This window comes from Vanessa atalanta, chromosome 1, assembly GCF_905147765.1.
Source record: "Vanessa atalanta chromosome 1, ilVanAtal1.2, whole genome shotgun sequence".
Lineage (NCBI taxonomy): Eukaryota > Metazoa > Arthropoda > Insecta > Lepidoptera > Nymphalidae > Vanessa > Vanessa atalanta.
In genome coordinates this window covers 12,897,698-12,922,079 of record NC_061871.1, presented here as the reverse complement: position 1 = coordinate 12,922,079, position 24,382 = coordinate 12,897,698, and the positions used below count along the sequence as shown (strand labels likewise).

The 24,382-nt window shown below is 34.4% G+C and overlaps 1 protein-coding gene across 5 annotated transcripts in view; it reads left to right on the top strand.

Moving 5' to 3' along the window:
- Positions 1–24,382, top strand: part of LOC125063831 (septin-7) — a 36,210-nt gene that overhangs the window by 9,526 nt on the left and 2,302 nt on the right. The window contains exons 1-10 of one of the 5 annotated variants that reach the window (XM_047674532.1): positions 701–1,277; positions 16,933–17,268; positions 17,347–17,506; positions 17,757–17,967; positions 18,610–18,865; positions 19,527–19,716; positions 20,645–20,813; positions 22,902–22,980; positions 23,225–23,524; positions 23,852–24,319. In XM_047674532.1, the coding sequence (XP_047530488.1) occupies positions 867–1,277; positions 16,933–17,268; positions 17,347–17,506; positions 17,757–17,967; positions 18,610–18,865; positions 19,527–19,716; positions 20,645–20,813; positions 22,902–22,980; positions 23,225–23,524; positions 23,852–23,887 (2,148 nt within the window). In that variant the 5' untranslated portion in view covers positions 701–866 and the 3' untranslated portion in view covers positions 23,888–24,319. Of the gene's footprint in view, positions 1–700; positions 1,278–16,621; positions 16,643–16,932; positions 17,269–17,346; positions 17,507–17,756; positions 17,968–18,609; positions 18,866–19,526; positions 19,717–20,644; positions 20,814–22,901; positions 22,981–23,224; positions 23,525–23,851; positions 24,320–24,382 lie in introns of those variants that run through there. The other 4 variants (XM_047670481.1, XM_047689431.1, XM_047682394.1 and 1 more) reach the window with 4 other exon arrangements.

The window sequence follows — 24,382 nt, the reverse complement described above, 5'->3', positions numbered from 1 at the left end:
CACCAATTGGAAACCATTCATGAAACGAATTTACGAATATTTAGCTAAAACCTGTCGTGTACTTATGATACTTAATTGTTATCTTATTGTGTTTATTTTTTTTATGTTTGATAATTTATTAACACTTTGAAAAAAAAATGCGTTCGTTATAAAATTATCTTTGTAGTAGTTAATCCTATAGATTTATGTAAGTTATCAGTGAGCTGAGGTTTCGATTGAGTTTTTGAATGTTATGTATGTATTTTAAAAATATACGGTTAATCTAATACATAAATAATTATTTGAATGCAACTGGTAGCTTTTGAGATACTCTCCAGCTAAATAAAATAGTAATAATACAAATAATCGTAATATTTCTTTCACTTAATGTATATTCTCGTTACCGTAAAGTACTAAGTAAAATCTCTTAATGCAATATATAATGGACACTGCATTAATTAGTTGTAAGAACCATATTTGCAAAATATATTCCTGAAATAAACTAATTAAATGCTTCACAAAGTCCTCGAACTCGATCTAAATACAGTCAAGCAATATGTAGAATTCGCGAAGAATTCATGTGTTGACCTTGGCAGAGATGCAGCAATGCATTTTCAACCCTCTAGTCGGGCAGTCGTGTGGCAATAATCCTGGGCTTCACTGGGGTCGGCGGCAGTGGCGAATGGCGACGGCGTCGAGTGCGGGGCGCCGCTGTGAGCGTCCGCCCGCGCGCCTCGTCTGCAACGCGCGAGCTGTCAAACCGCCTCCGACGGGCACCCGACTCGAACGCTCCTACATATCGCACCATATCGCGATCGTTTGATTGTTCACGGCTAGTGACAGTGTGTGATTTGTTATACTCGCATGACGGACATCAATTTAAGGAGATGAACGGCAGCACGACGACGGTGAATGGTGGCGCCGTCAATGGTGGCAATGGAGCGCTCAATGGAATTGGAGCTGCACCACGTACCGCAACTCTTGGAACACCTAACAGTTATGCATATACGTCCAGTGGTTCGTTACTCGGTCGTGGTGGTTCCGCTAGACCAGTTCCGCCGCCGACACTCCCGAAATATAGCGGATCATTTAGTGCAGGGAGCAGTCTCAGTGCAACAGGGCTCCGAGAGCGGGACAGGGAAGGAGCAGGTGGATCTCATAGATTGGCTAGTCTCGAGAGACTTGCTCTCCGACAGCGTATTATTGAACAAAACGCAAACAATCAGGTGGCAAGTTTGACGGCTAACAATACCACTGGTCCCACCTCAGCTACCGTCACCCTTACCGACACAGCAACGGTAAGTCCTATTGCTGCACATCTCGATCACCCTCTAACAGTTCCCCTAATCGAAATTAACGCACCCCTAAAAGGGAGGTGCATTATTTTAGTTCAACTTACCCTCCTGTAGTGTACATCACGGGCTTTATCGTTTTTATAGTACTACCGATGTCAAGAAAGCAACAATTATTCGCCCTGTTAATTTTGTTATGATAATTACTTTATTATTAGTATAAGTAATATATTGAACCAATAAATTAAATAAAAATTTGAAGCCATTACAAATATATTCGGTTTATCCACACTACGATTTGCTTTTATTTACGTTCGTATTAGAAATAAACGATAGATACACACATAGAAACATAAGCCCATTACAAAAACATGCAGAAGACTTGCATGTTAAACAACGCAATTTCTTTAAAAAAAAAATGATGTTATGATTTCTAAATGGAAATTTCTAATAGCTTATTTACATTGAATTACTTGTTACATTCTAATATGAAAAGTATGTCCTTATATCTAAAAACAATAATTTATAAAACGTTCTACGTTCACACGAAAACATTAATTAAAGTTACACGCTTATTGGACAGATAAGTGCTATTTGAATAGTTCGTCAATAGAACCCTTTATTCTTTCAAGTGTTCAAGAACTTTATTTTTTTTTAATTAAGAAAGTACTCGTCATATAGAATATTAGTATTGTATATTGTATAATGCTTATTACACACTTGATAATAAATACTTCAGTTATGTATTGGTATTAGCGTCATCGTATACCACGTAAGGAACATCTGTTTTCCTTTATTTCCCCAAGGATGTGCCTTGTGTATTCCCACGCAAGTTCCTCATGTGATACGACTGGTCCGTGCCGCTGGAGGAGTAAGCGGGTGACTGACCCCATGTCTACAGGGTTAAAAATAACCATGAAACGGCGGCCATTCTGCTCGCATGTGTCGAATTCACTAAACAGGCATTAACTGTTTCATGGTCGAACCATGACCTGATAATTCGGGGTATCCTAATAAAAATACACCTTAAATTAACTTCTCGGTACTGTCGAGATATCCTGTAAGAATGAACTCGAAACTCACCGCAGAACATGATCGTGAAACGTCAGAAAGCGATATGAGATATTGACTATAATAATTAAAGGACATAAAGATAGCGTATAGGCGTAATATACGTAAGGCGTTTGAAAATTTTTGAGCGAGATACGAAGTGAGTTCTTGCAATGCTTCTTCTTAATAATATTCTTAATAATTGCTTCTCAATAATATTCTTTGTAGGTAATAGTTGATAAAAGAATATATTATTAAATGTAAATATTCAATTGTTGACCTTTTTTTGATAAGTCGTTAACAAGATGTTTGTATATAAACGAATAAACAATTGTAAATATAACAAATGACTCAGAAGTCTGAAGGATTCTTATTGTGAACAGTTTTCTAGGAATTTATATTATCTGTTGCATTTTATCACATGTCATTTTGAGAATGTCTGGAAGATAACGCAGGAAGCGAGACTCGTTTCTGTATTCAAATTGTACATTAATTCTATAAATAATAATTTTGCAGATGATTCGTTTTCGGAAATGCGTTTTATATGCGAAATACGTTTCCAATAAACTTTGCGCAACTGAATCGACTTAAGTTTTAATTTTTTCACGAACCAGCAAAAGCGGTTAGGGCACGTTCTCCTTTTGCTTAATAACTTTAAAAAGTCTTAAAAATAAATACGTTGACGATCAATTATCAACTTTCATGCTTTTATATTAAGATTCAAATTGCTTATAACGTGATATGTATGTTATCTTCTTTTCACCAATCTGTCCTTGCTTTTGTGTTGCCTGCTGGGTATAAGTGTGACGGGCTCGGGATCCTTTTACGTCTATACGTAGTTATAGACATAATTAACTCGTACCTGAGTTAACACCAGTTTAAACACACGTGTCGATTTCTAAAATATGAAAAGAGTACTGCACTCTGCGTAAAATTAAAAAAATATATTAGATATAATAGTACCTAGTTACCTACATTCGTCTTTGTGAAGTTATTTAAAAAGTTCATTCGAAAAAAAAACATTCAATTGAAATTGGAAGCGTAAACAAATGAAGACAAGAATGAAATGAATGATTCGAATGAATAATATAAATAAGCGCTGTTGTTTATAAAACGTAAATGGTTAAGTTATTGTATGATTCCCTCTTGGCTTCAAAGTAAACGTGCATTAACATCTGTTGGCTTTTTTTTTCGCCCCGTGTATCGGGACCTCGGTGGGGCGCTTGTGTGCCCAGCTAGCCAACAGCCGGTAGTGCCGGTAACTTAACCTCAAACTGATACAGACGTGAGTGTGCTTCACATTAATACAGTCTATTTGTTTGAAACACCGTACGTTTTATCGCTAAAAGAGCATTTTATTCGAAATGTGATCAAAGTAAACTAACCAATCAAGTGTTAAATTTTCGTTATATTAAGTAATACTACTTAAACATATATAAATCTATAGATTAACCTATTTAAATGAAAAAAGTAGCAAGAACCGAAGATAATCAAGTTTAAATAATCGAGTAAACTATATGACCAAAAAATATATATCGTGCAAGTGATGTCGGTGCGACACGTTAAAGTATATGCTTAAAGTTTAGCTCTTAGCGTCGTCTGTGTTTCGTCACAGTTTGGATGTGCTTAGAATGGCAAATCGAGCAGTCGCAAACAATACGACACAACAAACCAAACTAAATAGGTGTGCTAGCAGTGTCGGTGACAGTGGAATTGATAGAACGAAAGTCGGATGGACAAGTCCTCGAGAAATATGGAGGAACTTGTCATTACGTAGAAAGGCAGAGGTAAATATAATTTATGATACGATTATAAATATAATAATGCTTGAATTGTTGCCTTGTGAAACATATCGTTCGACATTAAGCTATCAACAGGGCGCGACGCGTTAGCGTCTGTCCGACTCCATCGGCGCCTAGATTCTCTGTAACTTTAAATCAATCCTTAAAAGGCAATAAATACGATACTGTATGCTCACTCGCTTGTGTAATTAAAATGATATATTTCAAATAATTATTTACTTAAACAAATAATTGTAGTAACATTGAAATTTAGTATAGACATAAAACAAAAAATCAGAAATTACAATCTTTGAGATACATATTTAGACGTTATAAGTTCGAAAGCTATATATTATATTTAATTGAAATATGTTCTCGTAACTGTGATATTTCTGTGCGTAATTTACTTCTCTTACGTCCTTTAGTTTAATAAATCAATGCGTATCCATTTTCTATCCTCAGTGACTGGGTCGTTGACTTGTTCTTGTAATAAGTCACAAACGCATTTCGTGTCTCAGTTTGCGGCTTTATCTACAAGTAAATGTGTCTCACGATGTCATTTTATAGAATCTTACTTACGAGCAAATAATGAACAATAGTTAGTTCATCATAGCGTTTCTTTTTACGCTTTCGTAGGAAGTTTATTATCGTTATTGTCATTGAAATACGAAAAGGTTTTATGTAATATTCAGTTCCAATTTTAAATATGAAAAAATCTACCCTATCTTAGATTAATATATAATTTACTTTATCAATAAATAAATGCGATATAGGATTTACGTGATTTATTATATAGATATGTGAAAAATAAAGAATATTGTCAGTTTTATGTTTCTGCTAAAGAGCTAATAATTGTACATTCCGAGGTTTTGCATACACAATATGTGAAAGTTATACTAATAAATATCATGCATATTCCAAACGTATATTTAAGAAGGAATGCGGTAGACAATCTAAAATTTACTTGGGAGTGACGAAGACTTAAATAGTTCCATTTAAAAATCTGGCGTCGGAATGTCTGTAATATTTTCAACGTTAATTTGACCCGCTAAGTAGTTTCTTTGATTTTATGTAACCATTGATGTCGTTCTTTATTATGTAACATATCGAGGTAATTTGTACTAAACTTTGTGGTACCGGCAAAGGAGACAGACACTATCTCAACTAGTAGACGTCGTATGAGCTTAGGTGTTTTTTTCCATCCATCATCAAAAGCATTATCAAGTTTTGTTGGCGTCTAGGAGTCGACTAGCTGTATATATCTGGTAAATACGCGATATGGGCAATCCAATTATGTTCTTTAAAACGTCGTTTTATACTTTTAATTATTTCATTTTGCAATGACCTTACGTTTTGTCCATGCTGCAAGTTAGAACTACTGATGTGTCATAATTAATTTAACCCCAATTAAACAGTTCACGGTGTATACGTCAGTTAATTATGTCGAATTTGTAGTAAACAATGAATTTACGAAACGAGCTTTTGCATAACAATTCTCCAAACTAGGTAACTAAAATCGACTTTAAAAGAGTAAGAGGTCTTTCTCCTGTATTTTCATATGTAGATGATTTTTCTGAAACTTGTAACAGATTGTTACTTTATCTCAATCGAAATGAAACGTAATCGTTGCCGTTCAGCCGTTTATATATTCTTAAAACGCAACGATCCAGTTGCGGTTCGGTCGAAGTTGGATCGGAATATAATCGGGATGGTATCATAACCTGAATAAATAATTAGAATTGGCTGTGTTACATTCAAGCTGAGGTTAATTTTTGTTAGAAATAGTCGGAAGTAGTAGATTACCCATTATGACTTAGTAGAATTGAATATAACACGACCGATTTGTGTGGTCACAGAAAGGTTCAAGCATAAGAAATGTACCGTTCTTATTGCATTGTGTGTACGTCTTTATTATATAGGATAAATGCGACTTTAAAAAATTATCATTTTTTTTTAAACCAAATGAATAATATTGTACACTCGAAAGCGAGTTGTTACGCTTTCGTATATCATAACGAGTCCACTGATCGTCATAGAATTTTACCACTTAGGGTACCTATCCCTTGCTCACATGCGGTAAAAGGTGCGGGCGGTAACAGTCTTGTTACAATTTCTTCACTATAAATGTCGTCAACATATGACAAGAAAAACACCTATCTAATGTAGTCTAGGGCAGATATTTATTTGTTACAAGTATTTGTCAAGTCCCCCGGCTATTGTTACTCTGTGATCGTTTCACATATCAACCGATTGGATGAATAATGCAATAGCAGTTGTGCATGTACCATATTGCATTGGAGAGCTATCTGATTGAGCGACATGAAATTTAAACCGAACGTTAAGAAATCGTAGCTTTAGTTTCAAATGCAAATACTAAGTCTGCTTTCAAAGTATTCGTTTAGCTACCGATACGAGGTTACGTACGAGTACGAGGTAAATATTCTGCATCAAAAATTTACTCAAATGTTACATTTAATTCATTACTGTAATATGACGTTTATCGTATATTCAAACGTGTTTTTATTGAGCCTATTTGAATAAAGAAAATTTTGATTTTCATATTGATATATTAATTTTGCACTCAATATCACATTTTAAATAATTTATTGCATATCTGTTTAATGACGTAATAGTTTTAAGTTAATACGTAAGGCACAGTACATTTATGTAAACAAAACATAATGTATTTAAAAAAAATAATACGACAATACACAATTAAAATGCACAAATGTACTAATATTTCTTTAAAAAAAAACATCTATCGACAAAGATAATTATTGTATAAACTATTGTCTCGTTTGGGCGTCATCGCGTTTATCTTCTGTGATCTTAATCAACCCGTTTTATTCACTGAAACTCCGGTCTACCTACGCTGTAACATCTTTCACCCACACGATAAGTGCAATCAATGTAAACAGAGGTTGATCAGATATTACCTTTTGTCAATTCGTCATAATTTTAATCAAAGTATATAAAAACCAATGTATGTGCTAGGTTGATTACTCGAAATAGTATAAAACTAAGTCGCTATGTCATTTCGATTTTAAAAATTCGATAAAAGTGATATTATTGTAGATATAAATTGTAAAAATAAAGGTTTGTATTTGTTGTTTTTAATTTAAGCTAAATAATAAAGTCAAAAGTGTTACACTTGCTTATTGTTAGTCAAAAATCTACCACCGGTTCGGGAATAAACATCGGACCTGAGAAGTACCGGCGAAAGAAATTCAGCAGGATTTTTTTTTAAATGTCAATGCTTTTACAATTATTGTTTTCATACAATAACATTCAATATGTTTCGATATTTGAAATTAAAATGTAATTTAATCGATGACTGAGTTTATTGTCGGTGCTTGCTAAAATAGCCTATTTAAATGAAAAAAAAAACAACAAATTTTACGTGTTATCGGATAATTGTAAGCATCGTTAGTTTGTAATAAATCTGGTCATATAATAATTTATCGAAATTTTATGCGTTTTTAAATTGAATGCTCCGTTTACATATTATAGACAGTTTACAACCTGTCTAGACATATTGTAACGGTCTTTGGAAATTTATGGTGATATGATTTAATTAATTAATAATTCGAAGCAATTATTTCAATATTTCGTTATTACTTATCGGAAATTATAACAAAATGTAAGAAAATGAGTATGTGAGAGAACGGTTACCAACAATCGTGCGGAGAAAGTAATGTTAAATGAACCGGCGTCGAACCAAATAACAGTTATCGTCTTTATACAAGCAGTGAAACTAATGTAGTAAAACGATTTCAACATTATTAGGTAATTAAATGTTTAAGGAACTCTGTATAATAGTTTTGTTAATTTTTGTGTAGGTTCCTCAGTAAGCCCGTTTTATGGATATTCCATCACTATACATTCATAATTTGTATTAACATTACAAATATTTCTAGTTTAAAACATCGACTGTATAAGAAATAATTTACATCTTATATAGTTCTTAAGTCTAGGAGTCGCCCGCCTTCCCTCTTGTAAAGAACAAAAATAAAATTTAACTCCGACCGCGTCTCTATTCACTTGTTTAAATAACATAAGTAAATAATTATGTGTTGCATGGTAACATACCAAAGGGATGCAATGTAATTTCAATCACACCACCAATTCACGTTGTAAGTCGGTCGGTATGATGTACCTAAGTCACGAGCGGCTACGTAGTTAAGGTTTTTAGGAGCAAAAGCGGCGATAAATTAGCTTACTTACGCGAATGCGGTTACAGTTATGTAAATTTATTGTCGTTATTTTTATTGTTTTACAACGTCTCGGAGCTCGCTAACTTCATGTCAGTCAACTTATATTGATGATTTATGTTTTTAGACATCGATTTGCTGCCGTTGTTCGTAATTAGAACCTAATGATTCACGTGAGTCTATGAAAGTATATTTTTAAATTTAAATTAAATTTTTATTATTATTACAACTACATATATACTACATACAGCCAAAATTTCCTATGTTTTATAATATGAGTTCTTCAATAACAAATACCTACCTATAAAAGATTAAATGTCTAAATTGTTTTCTAGAAAATTCGAGAAAGGGAACAGTCATTATCTATTCCTACTTTATCTCTTTAAACAGAATGTCTTATTGTTTGTTATTTACTCAGATAATGTTATTACGAAGTCATCTATATTTCTTTGTACATACTAATCGCTTGTTTTGAATCGTTCTCGACGTGACGGTAATATTTTCTTTGTGACTCTTATAAATTGATTTTAAATGAGGATTTTATAAACAAAGAATAGATTTCTTAGATATACATATGTAAATGTATACGACTCAATCTCCTTTCAAGTGATATATAATCTGTTATCAGTTGTTTGTAAATAATAACCAGCGCCGATTCATCACACTGCTCGTCATACGTCAATTTTTTAAAGTGTTCTTTTAAACAACATTATCTTCGAAATTGCTTCTGGTGGAGTTATAATGCTTAAATGACATTCTTTATTTAAAATATCCCCCCATTATGATAAAGTTAAAGATTAGTTACGAATAAATCAAGCTTAATGTGCTTATGTGCCATGATAGCTCCCGGACGGAGAATTTCTCTTCGACCCCGAGCACGCAATCGGCTGTTTCATGTATCCTAGCACCCATTAACAAATCAATGTTTCATACTTAAATATTAATCGATTACGTCATTATGTCCGATAAAGATCTAAAATTATACCTTAATGCTTTTTCGGAGATTAACTATTGTTCTTTACTTATGTAGATTGCGACTGTACCTAACAGTGGTTTATTGTCCTATTTTGAATATGAATTTGGAGCAAATAGGTTTTAAAGTTCATCCTGCTCTAGTGTTATGGATACATACGTGAAAGATTTACATGCAGGATTAATGCAGGTCATTACTTTTACCGCCACGTATACATACAAATAAAGCATATAAAACGAGTTCTATCTACATGACCATCTAAAGAGGTTGTAATTAAAAGGACGTTAAACTTTAATTTTATTTATATAATTAACCTACAACACGGCGGTGTAAAACACTAATGCACGTGCCTGTACCTGTTAAGTTTACGTCACATCGACCACTGTCTTTATTTTCGACACTATCGTTGGTATTAGATATACTCGACGGATATCCGTTCAATGAAATCACGATGTACAATATCATGTACCGTTGTAAGGAGAGGGTATCCGATGTAAAACAAGTAAGATCTACAGGATGTGTCAGAATGAAAAGTGAGGATGAATCAGAATAAGGTAGTCGGTCGCGTCTTACTCGCTAAGGACGGTAAGTCATGTTTCCGCCAGTGCCATTAATTCTATTTTTTTGTCAGCCGACGTAGAAGACGATAAAAATGTTGACAACTAGCGTTTCTACTTTAAACGGACTCGCCATTACCTTTTTAAGATTTAGCAAAACGCTCTGATCAAATAGATAATTGTTTAATGACTGTCTGAAAAACTAAACCCTGTTGTGTAACAATCTGGTTAGGTCTACTTTAAAACAGTACATTTTTACAAGTCATAACTATTATTACATAGACACATATGCAAATATTAACCCGATAAGTAGGTTCAGTGAACAAACCACAATTCTAGGTTAGTACTTCATAACGCAATCGAAGCCGGTGATATTATTGCAAACATTATTTCTAATATTACTTTGATATTCAAGTCGTAGCTTCTCCTGTTGGATTCAAAGAGGATTGACAACCAACCGGAAGTTCGTGAAATGTTTCTTTATTCGTTATAAAATTTATGGAAGCCATACGTATACACAGAGCAGAGACTGGTTCAGTGGCTAGAACACATTAAACGAAGGTTGCGCGTTCAAATCCGAGCAAGTACTACTGAGTTTCATGTGCTTAATTTTTGTTTATTATTCATCTGGTTTTTGATGATGAAGGGAAACATCGTGAGGAAATCGCACGTATCAGATATGATTCTACCACGTGTATCCACCAACCCTGCTGGATTGCAGCATTGTGGAGGAGGCCTTACACCCAGCCGTGGGAATTTATGAGCTTATTATGTTCTTAACTTTTTGTGGATGCCTTTTTTTTATTTTAACACGTAGTGTTATAGTATCGGAGAGGTCTCGGGGTTATTTATTATACAATGAGTGATTCATGTTGTTACGCAATATGTTGTGAACCGCTAATCGACAGGTGCACTGACACAATGAACTTAGGTGTCGTGAATGTTAAATATGTCTAAAATGTTATATTTATTTAATATGTATAATAAATATCTGGAAAGCCAAATGTATATCTACAAAAAATAGACAAATACAAAACTGTCCAATCGTCTTCGTTCAACAACTGATTTTCCAATTTTTTAATTTGTTTGTATAGTTTGTATTTATTGTAAAGATTATGGCCTGTTTAAATATGTTTATTAGTTTCGGATTAATAGACTAACACTGTTAACGACCAATCGCCTTAAAGTTGATATATGATACAAAAACCATTACAAACCAACTTTACTTAGACCATGCGATTTGCTTATAGTCCTGCTATATTATACACTACAAACGGTTCTTATCAAAAATCTAAAATTTTTATTATTTTATTTAAAACACATGACTATTCCACTTAACTACCTTCTTACTTAATACTTATATCCACTATAATTTTACTTCTGATATCCACGCCGATTACTTCCGATTTACGCCGATATATAATACGTGTAAGGAATGTCATAAATTAATTAAAATTTCGAACGATGAAATGACAACGATGGCGTCAGTTCAATGTCGAAGTTGCTTTTTTTAGATTTGCTCCTTTTATGATCGGAGTAATTACCAAGTAAATATACTTTTATACTTTTAACCGATCGCTATGACAGTTGGTGGTATATGTATGCTGAGTTCAGCCCCGTCTTGAGCACGAAAAACTCGCAGTTTCAGTGTTCTGTAACACTGCTTGAACCTACACCCAGAATAGTTTTTTTAAGAGACCTGGCGCATCTCACCGACTGAGTGAGTGAGTCTCGCCTGGGTGAGTTAGCCAGTGTATAAGTAAAATGGACGTAGTATCCTATTCTTGGTTTTGCACTGACGGTGTTCCATGTAATTTGTTTTTTTTTTATATTTTTGTTGTAACATTGACTTTTTAAATTAAATATAGGTATATATTTTTCGTAGAGAGATGACTCTAAAAAGTAATTGTTATGTGGTTAATGTTAGTATTGATATTGATAAAAGATTTTTTTGAATACAGCTTGTTATTTATTTGTTGATTTTAAATCATAAACAATAATTTAATTTACATTCTTGTCTTTGTCTTGCCAGTTTATAATCAGAAAGTTAAAACGAACACCGAAGTATAGACAGTATTTAACAACAAAGCGGTTGTAATAATTCAACATCGAAGCCGTGTCCCCTGCAATATTGTTAATTCTTGCGTGAAGCAAACTAATGTTGCGCGTCGTACACTTCCATGCTCCAACACATTTTGACACTAGCGATGTTCATCCTACTGAATAGAAATGTATACTTTTACACACGATATATGTATTTTTTTATTTGCACATATTATGCAAAGGTAGATCTCGATAATTTAGTAGAAGTTAGACTGAGAACAGGTATATAGTTTTAAATAAAACGAATAATCTTACTAACGGCAGCAACAATAAGTAAATACCTTTACAATAAATTTGAAAGTAAAATTTAACAAAAGTTAACTCAAATGTATTTTTAACCAAGAGGAGAAAAAAAGTAAATGGACTCAAAGATATATATACTTATATATTTACCTACTTTTTACATTTCTTAACTATTCAATATTATTGCGATAATTATATGTAATATATATATTTTTGTATATAAAACCAGTCTAATTAATAGACTTGTATTACGCGCTTAAATGATATATATATAAATTATTAGTTAATGAGTATTACTTTTAACGATTACGATTTTAATGTTTTAAATTTAGTAAACAAAGTAATGATTTAATGAAGGCATATTGCGTTAATTATTAAACATCATAAGTCAAGGTCAGTCTAACAATGAGTTTACCTAGTTTCCTCTATAGGGCTATATCAACGACATTAGTAATTTATTTTTCCTCAACGGTTGACGCTTGACAGAGTTAATGTATAAACTTATATCGACATGATGATTTAATTAACCGAATCGAAATGTTTAAGAACATTAAACATTTGTTTCGTATCAAGGATAAAGAAGTTAAACGAAGTCGTTCTGATCGTAGCGATGTAAGTTGTTTTTTGCTAAATTAAAAATAACCTTTATTTTTTGTTATGTAGAGTTCGTTTCTTTGTTTTCACTTAAGCATCTGTTTTGAGTCATTGTAGTATAAGAAAGTAGGCTGTTTATACATGCATACCATGAAAACAAACAAATGCCTTTCCGATGTTGAATGCCATTGAATTTATTTACGTTTTGCAGTCCGATGTTCTTGCTCTGGTAAACACCGGATGACGTTGAGAGCGGCAATAACGATCATTCATCAGATAGACCTCGTCTTGTCGTTTTAGAGACAGAATATTCAAGCGAGATTGTAAGAATAGTGATATCAATGAATCATACGCAAATGTTTAAAAATAATAAAAATTTAAAATGTGTTATCTGTGTAATGAGGCGTGTATCCATATTGCATATGCTTCGAGATCATAATCGTAGGCTGAACGATAGTTCCTTTGCCTGTTCTACTTGGTTCGCTCTCGAAAAAGAAATGGTAATCTTATAATATTATTTTAAATTTAAACATTGTAATCGTTACATGTTTTTCGTTCCTTTTTGTCTTCTTTTTTAAATAATTGGATTGTAATGATTTACTGATTTATGAAGACTAATTAGCATATAAATATAAAGTTAGGACTTATAATTTACAAGTCAATAAATGCGTGTAATGTTTAATTTTTATTTTTTATAAAGCTTATCTATGATATTCTATTTTGTGTAAACACTACATTTTTGGGATGTTTTGGTATTTAATTTTTATTTAAAATTATTAGATTTTTAAATTTAAGTGTTTTTCAAGCATACTAGATGTCATACCAGTTTCAATTTAGTGATTTCAAAAGTAAAAAAAAAAAAACAAGGAATTCTGTATATAAGTGAGTTGGGGTAGGATAGTTCCGTTCGAATTTTTGACCGTTTCGAGCACCGTTTTGTTTACAAACCGTCAACTTTGTTTCATAATGAAATTTTAAAATTTATCTTAAATTTTTTTTAAAAATCGAATTAACAATTATAAAATTTTCGAGTCGACTTGAAACAATGAAGACGTATCGTCTTGTATATATATAATGAAATATATGTACAATAAACAATGGAATTAAAACAATGATTGAATAATGTACATTGCGACCACGTTGGAGATATGACGAATATTTTTAGAATAACGATCAAGCGACGCAAACAGTCGCTTCGCTTCTCGCAATTTCTGTAATGACTATTCAACAAGACTCGTTACATAAAATATATAAATGTAAATAATTTAATACGTAAGTGCAGTCAGCTCTCTAAATAATATTTTGTTGAGATTCTGAATTTAAATATATTATTAAAGATAAAGATAAAGTAAAGTTAACGATCTTTAGACATATGTAATTAAGAACATTATTATTAAGAAAATTCGTTTTTATTTTTTTTGATAATTACTTTACTTACTTACTTTATACTTTTATTGTACACCACACCGAGAAAATATATAAATACAACATACATCCAACCTTAATAAAAGACAAGTACAATTTTGGCGACCTTATCGCTACATAGCGCTCTTCCCTTCTTCTTCTTCATCTTTGCTCATAGAATATGAGTTGGGTGGTGCTGTAATAATGAATAAAATAACATGAATCTAATTAATATGGGATTTATTAATTAATTTTCACCAACCCGCATTGGTTGAGAGCTTCGACTCAAACATATACTTTAATTATTTATTTTAAAAAAGGTTTCGTAGTTAGACTCAAGCCTTATATTCTACATATTATATATAGTAACATTTTTGTCTGTCTGTTTGTTCCGGCTAATCTCTGTAACGGCTGTACTGATTTTGACGGAACTTTCACTGGCAGATAACTTATGTAATAAGGAGTAATTTAGGCTACAACAGTAACTTTTTTATTTAATTCAAACGCGAACGAAGTCGCCGGCACATCTAGTATTATAAAAGGCTTGGAGAACTAAAGTAATGGTTTGGTTCAGTTTGGTATAACTGAGTCCTTTAATCTATAACTTTACATTACAAGTGAAATAGGGCAAGATGTGATTTGGGCTGCCTACGCTGTATAAACTTACTATTTGGCCATTTTATAGGGAATATTGAGCAAAATACAACGTGCACCCTAAAAAAATACTAAGTTGAATTCGCTTTTACACTTAATCAGGTGTTAGTCATGCTTCAACGCGCCGAGTGATTTGGAATCGTTATCATAATTTGTTTCCATAATATGAATAGCGAAAGATTCGGCCACTCACGTATGACTTAAATGTAGGCACACATATATATGGGCTTAGTATATATCGTGATTTTGAGTTCTATTCCAGAATTAAAAAAGAGTTATTGGTAAATACTATGAATATACCTAAAAAGTTATATATTATAGAAAATATGAAACGTTGCTGTACTTTGCTATAAAACTTAAGACGGTTAGAAGTGTGATGTTTAGTGGTGTAGGCTAAGGACTTTACTTGTAATATAATCGAAGAGCAGTTGAGTTTATTCCATGGCATATTATATGCAAATCAACTTAATAGAGCGAAAATATTTAACAGTAGCATTTGATAATTATCAAACTGCTTGTAACGCCTGTGCTAATACGGCTTTCTTGTCCTACGCTTCACGTGTCTTCTTATGTGTTTATTAAAAATACTGACACGTATATAATTATATGGATATGTGTTAATTCAATATGAAACATAATGGCGTCTTTTTTTAAAACTCGTTTTTTAAAGATCGTGCTCGATCGTGACCGAAAGCACTTGTCCAAATTATAAACTGAAAATGTAACGGAAAGTTTGCAGAAAACGTGTTAAATGTATATTATGCTAATAATTTTAATAAATACCATTTGGTTGTAGAACATTTTAAAAAAATAATCTTGTTACTAAACAGGTATCGATAATAAAGTGAATAGGTCATATTTTTTTACTAGTCTGCTACCAAGATAAAGTTGAAATCATCCAAATCTAAGCTGCTTTTGAGTTTAACTATACAAATACGTAACATGATAAACAATATATTTTAGTCAAACCCATAAATTCTAATTTTTGAAGAAGAAAGTAGACGAATTAAGCTTTTGATATAATTTAAAATGTTTTATTAATTGTTTGTCATTCGAAAAGGAAAGTTTAAAGGAAAAATAAACTTGTCTTAATAGTTTACTTAATTCGGTGCAAACGGTACCTTGCGGTGGTGCCGTCGATCGATCGCTGGCACTGGTGTGGTGCATCGAGGCATTTAAACACTGACCGTTCAATTTATACAGCTTTCGTAAAAACGCTCAACTGTGAATCACAGTACAGTTACGTGTATAGCCTTTGCTTTCGTCGTATCACGTGAATCATCGCTATTCGTTATATTTATAATGTCTTGCTCAAAGACAAGTTTTAATTTTTTTTTATTTTGCCTTCGACATTGATTCAGATTTTAGATTGTGTTTTTTTTTAATTTCATAAGTGATTCTTATGTTCTATCTCGTTTTACTAGTATTAACAGTGTTATATTATTATTTGTATATAAGTAGATATTTATACAAATTACTTCTAGTATACATATTTGTAAGTGTGTGTCTAAAGACTGTTGTTTAAATATATATAACTGTACAAGTTAGTTTTCAACATTAAATAGCTGTGATAATTGTTAGTAGGTATTGTTACATACTTGCCTTGGGTTCGGTGAGTCATCAGACGCCGGGCTCGGAGCCGGCTGTGTACTTAACAAAGCACATGTATAGGTCGACTAGCGCCGCTATATACCTCCCTCGTATTTTTGCAATGAATACGCCTGTTTATAGACCGACTAAAAATTATTTCGACATTTGTACGTACAGAAATTGTTAAGGATCGTATTAGGAGTAAGTAATGGTAGATGTGTTTATTTGAATGTTTAATTCAACGTTATGTTAATATGAAAGTCACGCCATAAGTGGTATATTTGCTTAACCTTAAAAATGTAATTATATTTGTTTTGCACACATATTTTACTTTTTTAGAATATGTTTTTTAAGGTTATCGTAAAGAAATACGTTTAATATTATTACAATGTCAGATAGTTAATTATTAATATTATATGGGCCGGATGATTTTTATCGAATTATTTTTTAACTGAGTATCTAATGTTTATTTAGTAATTAATTAATCGTTTTTAATTACAGTTGCAGAGTAAGCGCGAGCTGTTCTTCAAATCGGATACTGTCAGCGGCGGCGGGGTGAGCGCCACGGGTCTGCCAAATGCTGCGCCACCCGTGCCGCCGATGGCTCCTTCGGCGCTCAAAGACGCTCTCGCTAAGCGCTCCGCCACACTCCCAGATCCGACAGAGAGTAGTCACCACGAGCCTAACGGCACCGCTGCAGTGAAGCTCAGCAACAGCGTATCTGTGGACGTAGGGAAGACATCGTCAATGCCTCCACAAATGCAAGCGCCCCCAGTACCTACAACTGCACCGCCTCCCGTCAATGCTCCGCTCAGGAGTACAGAGAATATAATGAAGGTAACTTGAGGAGCTACTGTGTAATTATAGCTTTTTAAGAGTTAATTAATAATAAAAAATTTTGATAAATTGTTGCAGAAATCTGATCACCCACCAGTTGCACCAAAACCAGATCTACCTAAGATAGAGAAACCAAAAACCAAAGAATTAGATGGATACGTTGGATTCGCGAATCTACCAAACCAAGTGTACAGGAAAGCGGTCAAGAAAGGCTTTGAATTCACGTTAATGGTTGTAGGTAAGGTATTGTTTTATGCTCTATACATTTTCAAGTTTTAAACCGCCGGTATCTGTTCGCGTAGCTCATGAATGATAATAATTGTCCCCGTGGAACAATGGCTTGCGAGTTATTATTTTACCGTGAATTCTTAACGTAACATTTATACATAATACCTTGACAATGAGTTTTAATGTTAAAAATTGTGAATAAATTTCTTGAAGCATAATGTATAATATGTAAAAATATCATGTTAAATATTCAATTTCAGGTGAGACGGGTTTGGGCAAATCGACGTTAATAAACTCCTTGTTTCTGACGGACGTGTATGATAAGGACAAACATCCCGGACCATCGCTACGCGTTAAAAAGACAGTGGGCGTGGAAACGAGCGTGGTCGTTCTAAAAGAGAATGGCGTCAACCTCACTCTCACAATTGTCGACACGCCTGGCTTCGGTGATGCAGTCGACAATAGTAATTGGTATGACATTTATTTCATTTCATAGTGATACCTTTAAACTGACAACTGAAGCGTGTCTCATATTACTAGACTAGAGTAGAGGTCGTCCGCGGCTTTGCTCGCGTTTTAAGGGTTACTTGTCAGTCGTTAGGCATAAAAAAAGTAGCCCGTGTTCTTCCTTGGAGTACAAGCTCGCTTCATACCAGCAGACAGACGGGTACTTTTACATGTATATTATTAGTATAGATAAGAAATTAATTAAAAAATAATAATTGGGCATGTAATTTTTGTGCGTGATCCCAAAAATACGTTCATTATTAAAAAAAAAATCTAATTTATAATATAAAGTTCTACAATTCTAGTTTATTTTACTCCTATTAATGGTAAATTCAACATAGTAACCCAATTTTTTGTGGTTAATGATATAAAACCAGTTTGCTAGATAAATGTCCCAATTTGTGGTCATAAGTACGAAACTAGTTTTAAGTTGCTGTTTTTTAAGCCATAACTTCTATTAATTTGACTTTTTATAATAATCTAGTGTTTTTTGTATTTTTTTTTTTAATATAACTCTTTGCTTTAATTATATCTATTGGTCAAGGTCATTTTTTATTTCATAACCATATATTTCGGTTGAAACATTAATGATATTTTTTTTTATAGCTGGCAACCGATAATCGATTTCGTTGAATCGAAATATGAAGAATTCCTGAACGCAGAGTCACGGGTGACTCGTAAAGCCGCTCCGCCTGATACGCGAGTCCATTGCTGCCTGTACTTCATAGCTCCAAGCGGGCATGGACTCAAACCGCTCGATGTAGAGTTCATGCAGCGACTCGGCGATAAAGTCAACATCATACCCGTTATCGCCAAGGCCGATACGATGACGCCCGAAGAATGCAAGGATTTCAAGGAACAAGTAATTAATGCTGTTTTTACTTTTAAATACTAATAAAAATACTGCTAATGCAAGCAATCATCGGTTCGGTACCATCGACGTAGACCGAGAGATAGGTTGCAGAAAATTCCAAGTCATTTGTTACAAGTATGGCGACGCTCGAGAGATCGAATTACGTAATTAATGAAACGAAAATAATGGTTATAACGTTGCTCACCGGGGCGTAATCGGAATTGTTTTCGTCGGATAAACTACGAGCTTTTCACAAAAAACATACACTAGCATCGTAAAGATTTTTTTAGTTCATTATTTATATGTAAAAATGTATTTTGATTTACTGCCATTTGTTTATTTTGAACAATTTAGAATAACTTCGGATGGATATATATTTATTCATTAGTCGGTGGTGCTCAGTGCTCACTAAAACTGATCACTTTTAATTCTGCTATATGCTATGTTATCCTATAGTTTCCGTTTATTTCTGGTACCGTTTACTGAGATTTAGGCAAGAATGTAAAAAATGAAGTCAGTAGGTTGAGGGAACGTCGCTCGTAAGAAATAGTAATCAACGATCGGATGCCGGTGGGGACCGATCGGTTCCGGTAGGGAGGTATAATCTGTGATCTATAAAAGATATGAATTCAGCGAGCAGTCGTCAGTAAGGTCGGCGTCGGGGTTTCAGATCCTGAAGGAGATCGCGCAGCACAAGATCAAGATCTACGAGTTCCCCGAGGGCGCGGCCGACGAGGGCGACGCGGCGCCGCGCGCGCTGCGGGCGCGCGTGCCCTTCGCCGTCGTCGGCGCCAACGCCGTCATCGAGCTCGACGGGCGCCGCGTGCGCGGCCGCAAGTACCCCTGGGGCGTCGCCGAAGGTACCGACGTCGGCATCTGCCGGACCCCCTTTACTTGATCGAAGTATCATTTGGCTGTCCTTATTTTGTTCATGATTGAACGCAGCGGTGTTTGTTTAATATTAAATATGGGTGTATAAAAATTCAACGATTCCGTCACCTTTAAGTACGTCGCGGAGATTGTGGTGATCGGTAGTCGATTAGTCATGCCGGTCGCGTTGTAATCGCCCGATCTGTCTTACTCGTTTGTGTCTCGTACTCATTCATTAATAAATTTACATTTATTTACTGTTTTAAATGCCTAACTGTTTTATTTATGATAATACTTTTGTTATTAAAATGAAAGACGCGAGTAATTACATCAATATTTATATGCTATCTTGTCCAACTATTCCAATATCACTGTTATCAGACGTCGATTATTGCATCGATTAAAAAAACATGTAATCGTATTTCCATGGAATATGTCTATACTAAATAAAAAATAATTTTATAAAATGAAGTCTTAAACATTACTCATTACAAACAACACTCAGTTTGATTGTGATGAAACATCGCTAAACTCGATAGAATCATCTTCACAATTTTTAGTTAATATTTGAGCACTTTGAGAAATGCTTACCATGACTTCCAGCCTGCGCGCTGCTTGTAATTCAATACAATTTTGTGGATTTTATTTACCGTTTCTGGTGTGGTCACCTCGTTTGTTCTCGGCCACCCAATATTTTATTGTTCTAAATGAAGGTGTAGATTATCCTAGTGTGGAATCTTGGTCGGCTTTGATATAAGTTCGGCTGGACTAAGTCCTATCAAATGAAAGTATTATGTCATATGAGACTAAGATTAAATATGCTTATTTGTTGGAAAAAAATAGTTATCCTTAAATAAACAGGCATTTTTTATATTCAATGAAGCATAAAAAATAAACATACGATATATAAAATTCCAGTTGAAAATTTGGAGCACTGCGACTTCTTGGCGCTCCGCAACATGGTGATCAGAACGCACCTTCAGGACCTGAAGGACGTGACCAGCTCCGTGCACTACGAGAACTACCGCTGCCGCAAGCTGGCCGGCCTCTCGCACGACGGGAAACCTCACAGGATCAACTCCAACAAGTACGTCGCCTCCGTAATGCCTTCGCTAGAAACATCTCTTCCTTCTCTACGAGGGTACTTGACGGTATCGGTCAAATGTGCGTAGTCTGTGACGTCATATATAATATACCCTAACTGGTATTTATTAATTGGTGCCATTAATGCGTCAACTACCCTACGTCAAAGTATCTTACGATACATCTGTCCTTTGATTGTTCGTGATGATTTTAAAATCACTTTATAATTTTAATGATTTCTGTCAGTTCATTAACAGAATAGATGATTGATTTTATCATTCGAAGGCATGGACTAACAACCTGAGTAGACAGGGTTGGTATGATTCAGTAATAACTTTGATGTATTTATAAGACTGACGTCGCCGTTCAAAGGTGACCAGACTTCTTATTTATATATTGAATATTTTATCTTGCTAATAATACTAACATTAACGAAATTATAAAATTTGAAATAAAATTAAACTGTTCACTTTCATTGCTGCATGTCTGGTCATCTTGAAGTCGGTGTATTTTTTTATTTTAAATATTCGCAGTTTTAAGCTAACGATATTTAATTTTTTTTTCCACACTTTTAGCGCAATAGTTGCATACTACATTCTCTATTTTTTGAATGTTTTGTGCTTGGGCATGCAGAAATGAAGTACTTTATCTCTTCAACATGGATTATTTTAAATATATTAACATATAAATCACATCGTTTACATTATGCTAAATACATTGGCGTCGTCAATGAATTTTTAGAATATCCATGACTGAATATCATTTATCATAATAACTGTGCGATCCATGCGCTTCTTCAGTGGCATTAATAACAATTTATCGACCATCATTTACATTATGTGTTGCGAGGATGCTAATTCGTGTTTCACAATGCACTGGTATCATTGTTCGGACGGACAATTGATACAAACAGTTACACTCATATCCATCTCGAGTCGGTCCGATTGCAAACTGAACTGTATTCCGTGGCCACAAGGCCGACAGTCGCTCGCGTAGTCCTCGGTCACGATGTCCAGTGGCGCCGAGTCCGTTGCTAATGCCACTGTAGCGCGCGTGAGCCGCGTGTACGTTAACGAGCGTTGTGTTGGTGTTCAGTTTCTGCCCGCAAGGACTGATGAACAGTTTCATGACCGTGTGGTAAGTTCGACCGCACACAGTCGCGTCGTTGTGTGTATCATTTCATTACGGCACGTGGGTTTTCATAACTGTTTCAACGTAGCACAATTGTTTACGAATATTTTGTGATTGGGTTTTTGAATGAAACGTATTTGATATTTTATGATTTTCCATTTTAGCATTCTGTCGTAAAAAAATATAAATTTAAATTAGTTATAATAAATAAATATATAAAAGTTGCAATGCATGTTTATGACGTCATAATGTTAGTATGCTTATGACGAAGAGAATGTCAGTAAATGAATACTCAACGAACTCATCACTTGTCAATTACGTACAAGCTAATTCTATATTTTAATTAACTATTAAAATAATACATTTCGTACTTAAAATAGTTTTAACATAAAACCTTGCATGATCTTTGACATCTGATAGTTTTATTTTCAAAAACCCAGTTGTTATATTTTTTTAATACCTCTTGGTTTAGTGTAGCGAGTGATTGTGGTTCATCGAGGTGTATTTATTTGGCACTGCTTGAATGATTTCCTTGCTATATTGCTTCCACGATGTACTTGATGTTAGTTGATGTCGGTGTATATTTCACACATTTTATATACTCTATTTCCTATTTGCATTATAATAAAAAAAAAAAAAACAATTTTTCTATAATGCAACGCACAAGAAAACAGGAAATATTATTATGTAACTCGTTAATGTAATCATTAATTCCCTTATATTTTTACTAATGTGAATTTATTTTAAATATAAATTAATGCTAATTTTGTAAAGTATTGATTTCGTTTTTGCCTATCGATTGCATGGTTCGTTATTTTTATTTCAAATTAATTGAATAAAATAAAACTTGCAGTATTAATGTTGTTCGTTATAGTAAAGAATATATTTGATACGTAAATAGCACCTACAGTATGTGATTAAACAGACATATACGTTGATTAAATATTTAAATTGTTCCCAGGAATCCATTGGCTCAGATGGAAGAAGAGAAGAGAGAACATGACCTTAAAATGAAGAAGATGGAAAGCGACATGGAACAGGTCACTACATTATTACGTTTATGTGTTTCATTCTACTTGTTGTGTGTGGGCCGAACATTAAAATTGATTTTTATCAGTCCATCCAGCCCATTAAGGCGTATATATACTGTTTTGCATTATCTTTCTAGAAAAAAAATATAACATTTTAAAAATGCATCGAAGCGTACTGGTCGATAACGATAGCTAGGGAGTAGCCATCGGTTTTCTTCACTCTGTACCGCAACACCGTGTGTCCGCTCTGCAGGTGTTCGAGCTGAAGGTGCGCGAGAAGCGCGCCAAGCTGAAGGAGTCGGAGACGGAGCTGGCGCGGCGGCACGAGTCCACGCGGCGCGCGCTGGAGGCGCAGGCGCGCGAGCTGGACGAGCGCCAGCGCGCGCTGCACGCCGAGCAGGCCGCCTGGGAGCGCGACACCGGCCTCTCGCTCGACGACCTGCGCCGCCGCTCGCTCGAGGCCAACAGCAAGGAGTCAGTCCGACCTCGCTACTTTCCTTTGCTCCACTGCTCCCACTTAACGTTACTCCACGAGATGTTAGCTCGGGGGAATGTAGAATTAGCGTTAGCATTTTAGCATTAGCAGCCTGGAAATTTTCCCACTGCTGGGCTAGAGGCCTCCTCTCCCTTTGAGGAGAAGGTTTGGAGTATATTCCACCACGCTGCTCCAATGCGGGTTGGCGGAATACACATGTGGCAGAATTTCGTTGAAATTAGACACATACAGGTTTCCTCACGATGTTTACCTTCACCGCCGAGCACGAGATGAATTATAAACACAAATTAAGCACATGAAAATTCAGTGGTGCCTGCCTGGGTTTGAACCCGACATCATCGGTTAAGATGCACACGTTCTAACCACTGGGCCATCTCGGCTCAGAATGTAGAATATGTACCGTTAATTACGACTAAATAGCACCCTCGATCGTCCAGTGTAATTACTAATTACAGACCTGACTAGCGAATACCGTTCGTTATAAATTAATTGCAACTAGTAATAGTTGCCTTAAAATTATGTATTTGGTATATAAGTTAAGTAATAATTGAATAATAAATAATAGTTAATTTTCTTTTAAAATTAAACATCTAGGATAAAGATTAGATAGGTATTTTTATACAAAACTCAGACATCTATGCACCAAAGTCGATCGGTTTTCTGTTACCAAGCAAAAGAGACAACCCAGTGTCGAGACAACTCTTTCGCATAGTAGTATGTCCTTGGCAGTAATGACTGAAAATGTAACATGTTGAGGATAACCATACATCAGACTGTTTATATATCCGATTCCCAGCGATTTTATCCAGCTATGTATACATGAATGTACTTTGAAATAAACATTAACATCTAACGCGCCTACAACCTTATTAAAATAAGAATACTACCCAGTAAACACAGTCACGATAAAAATTA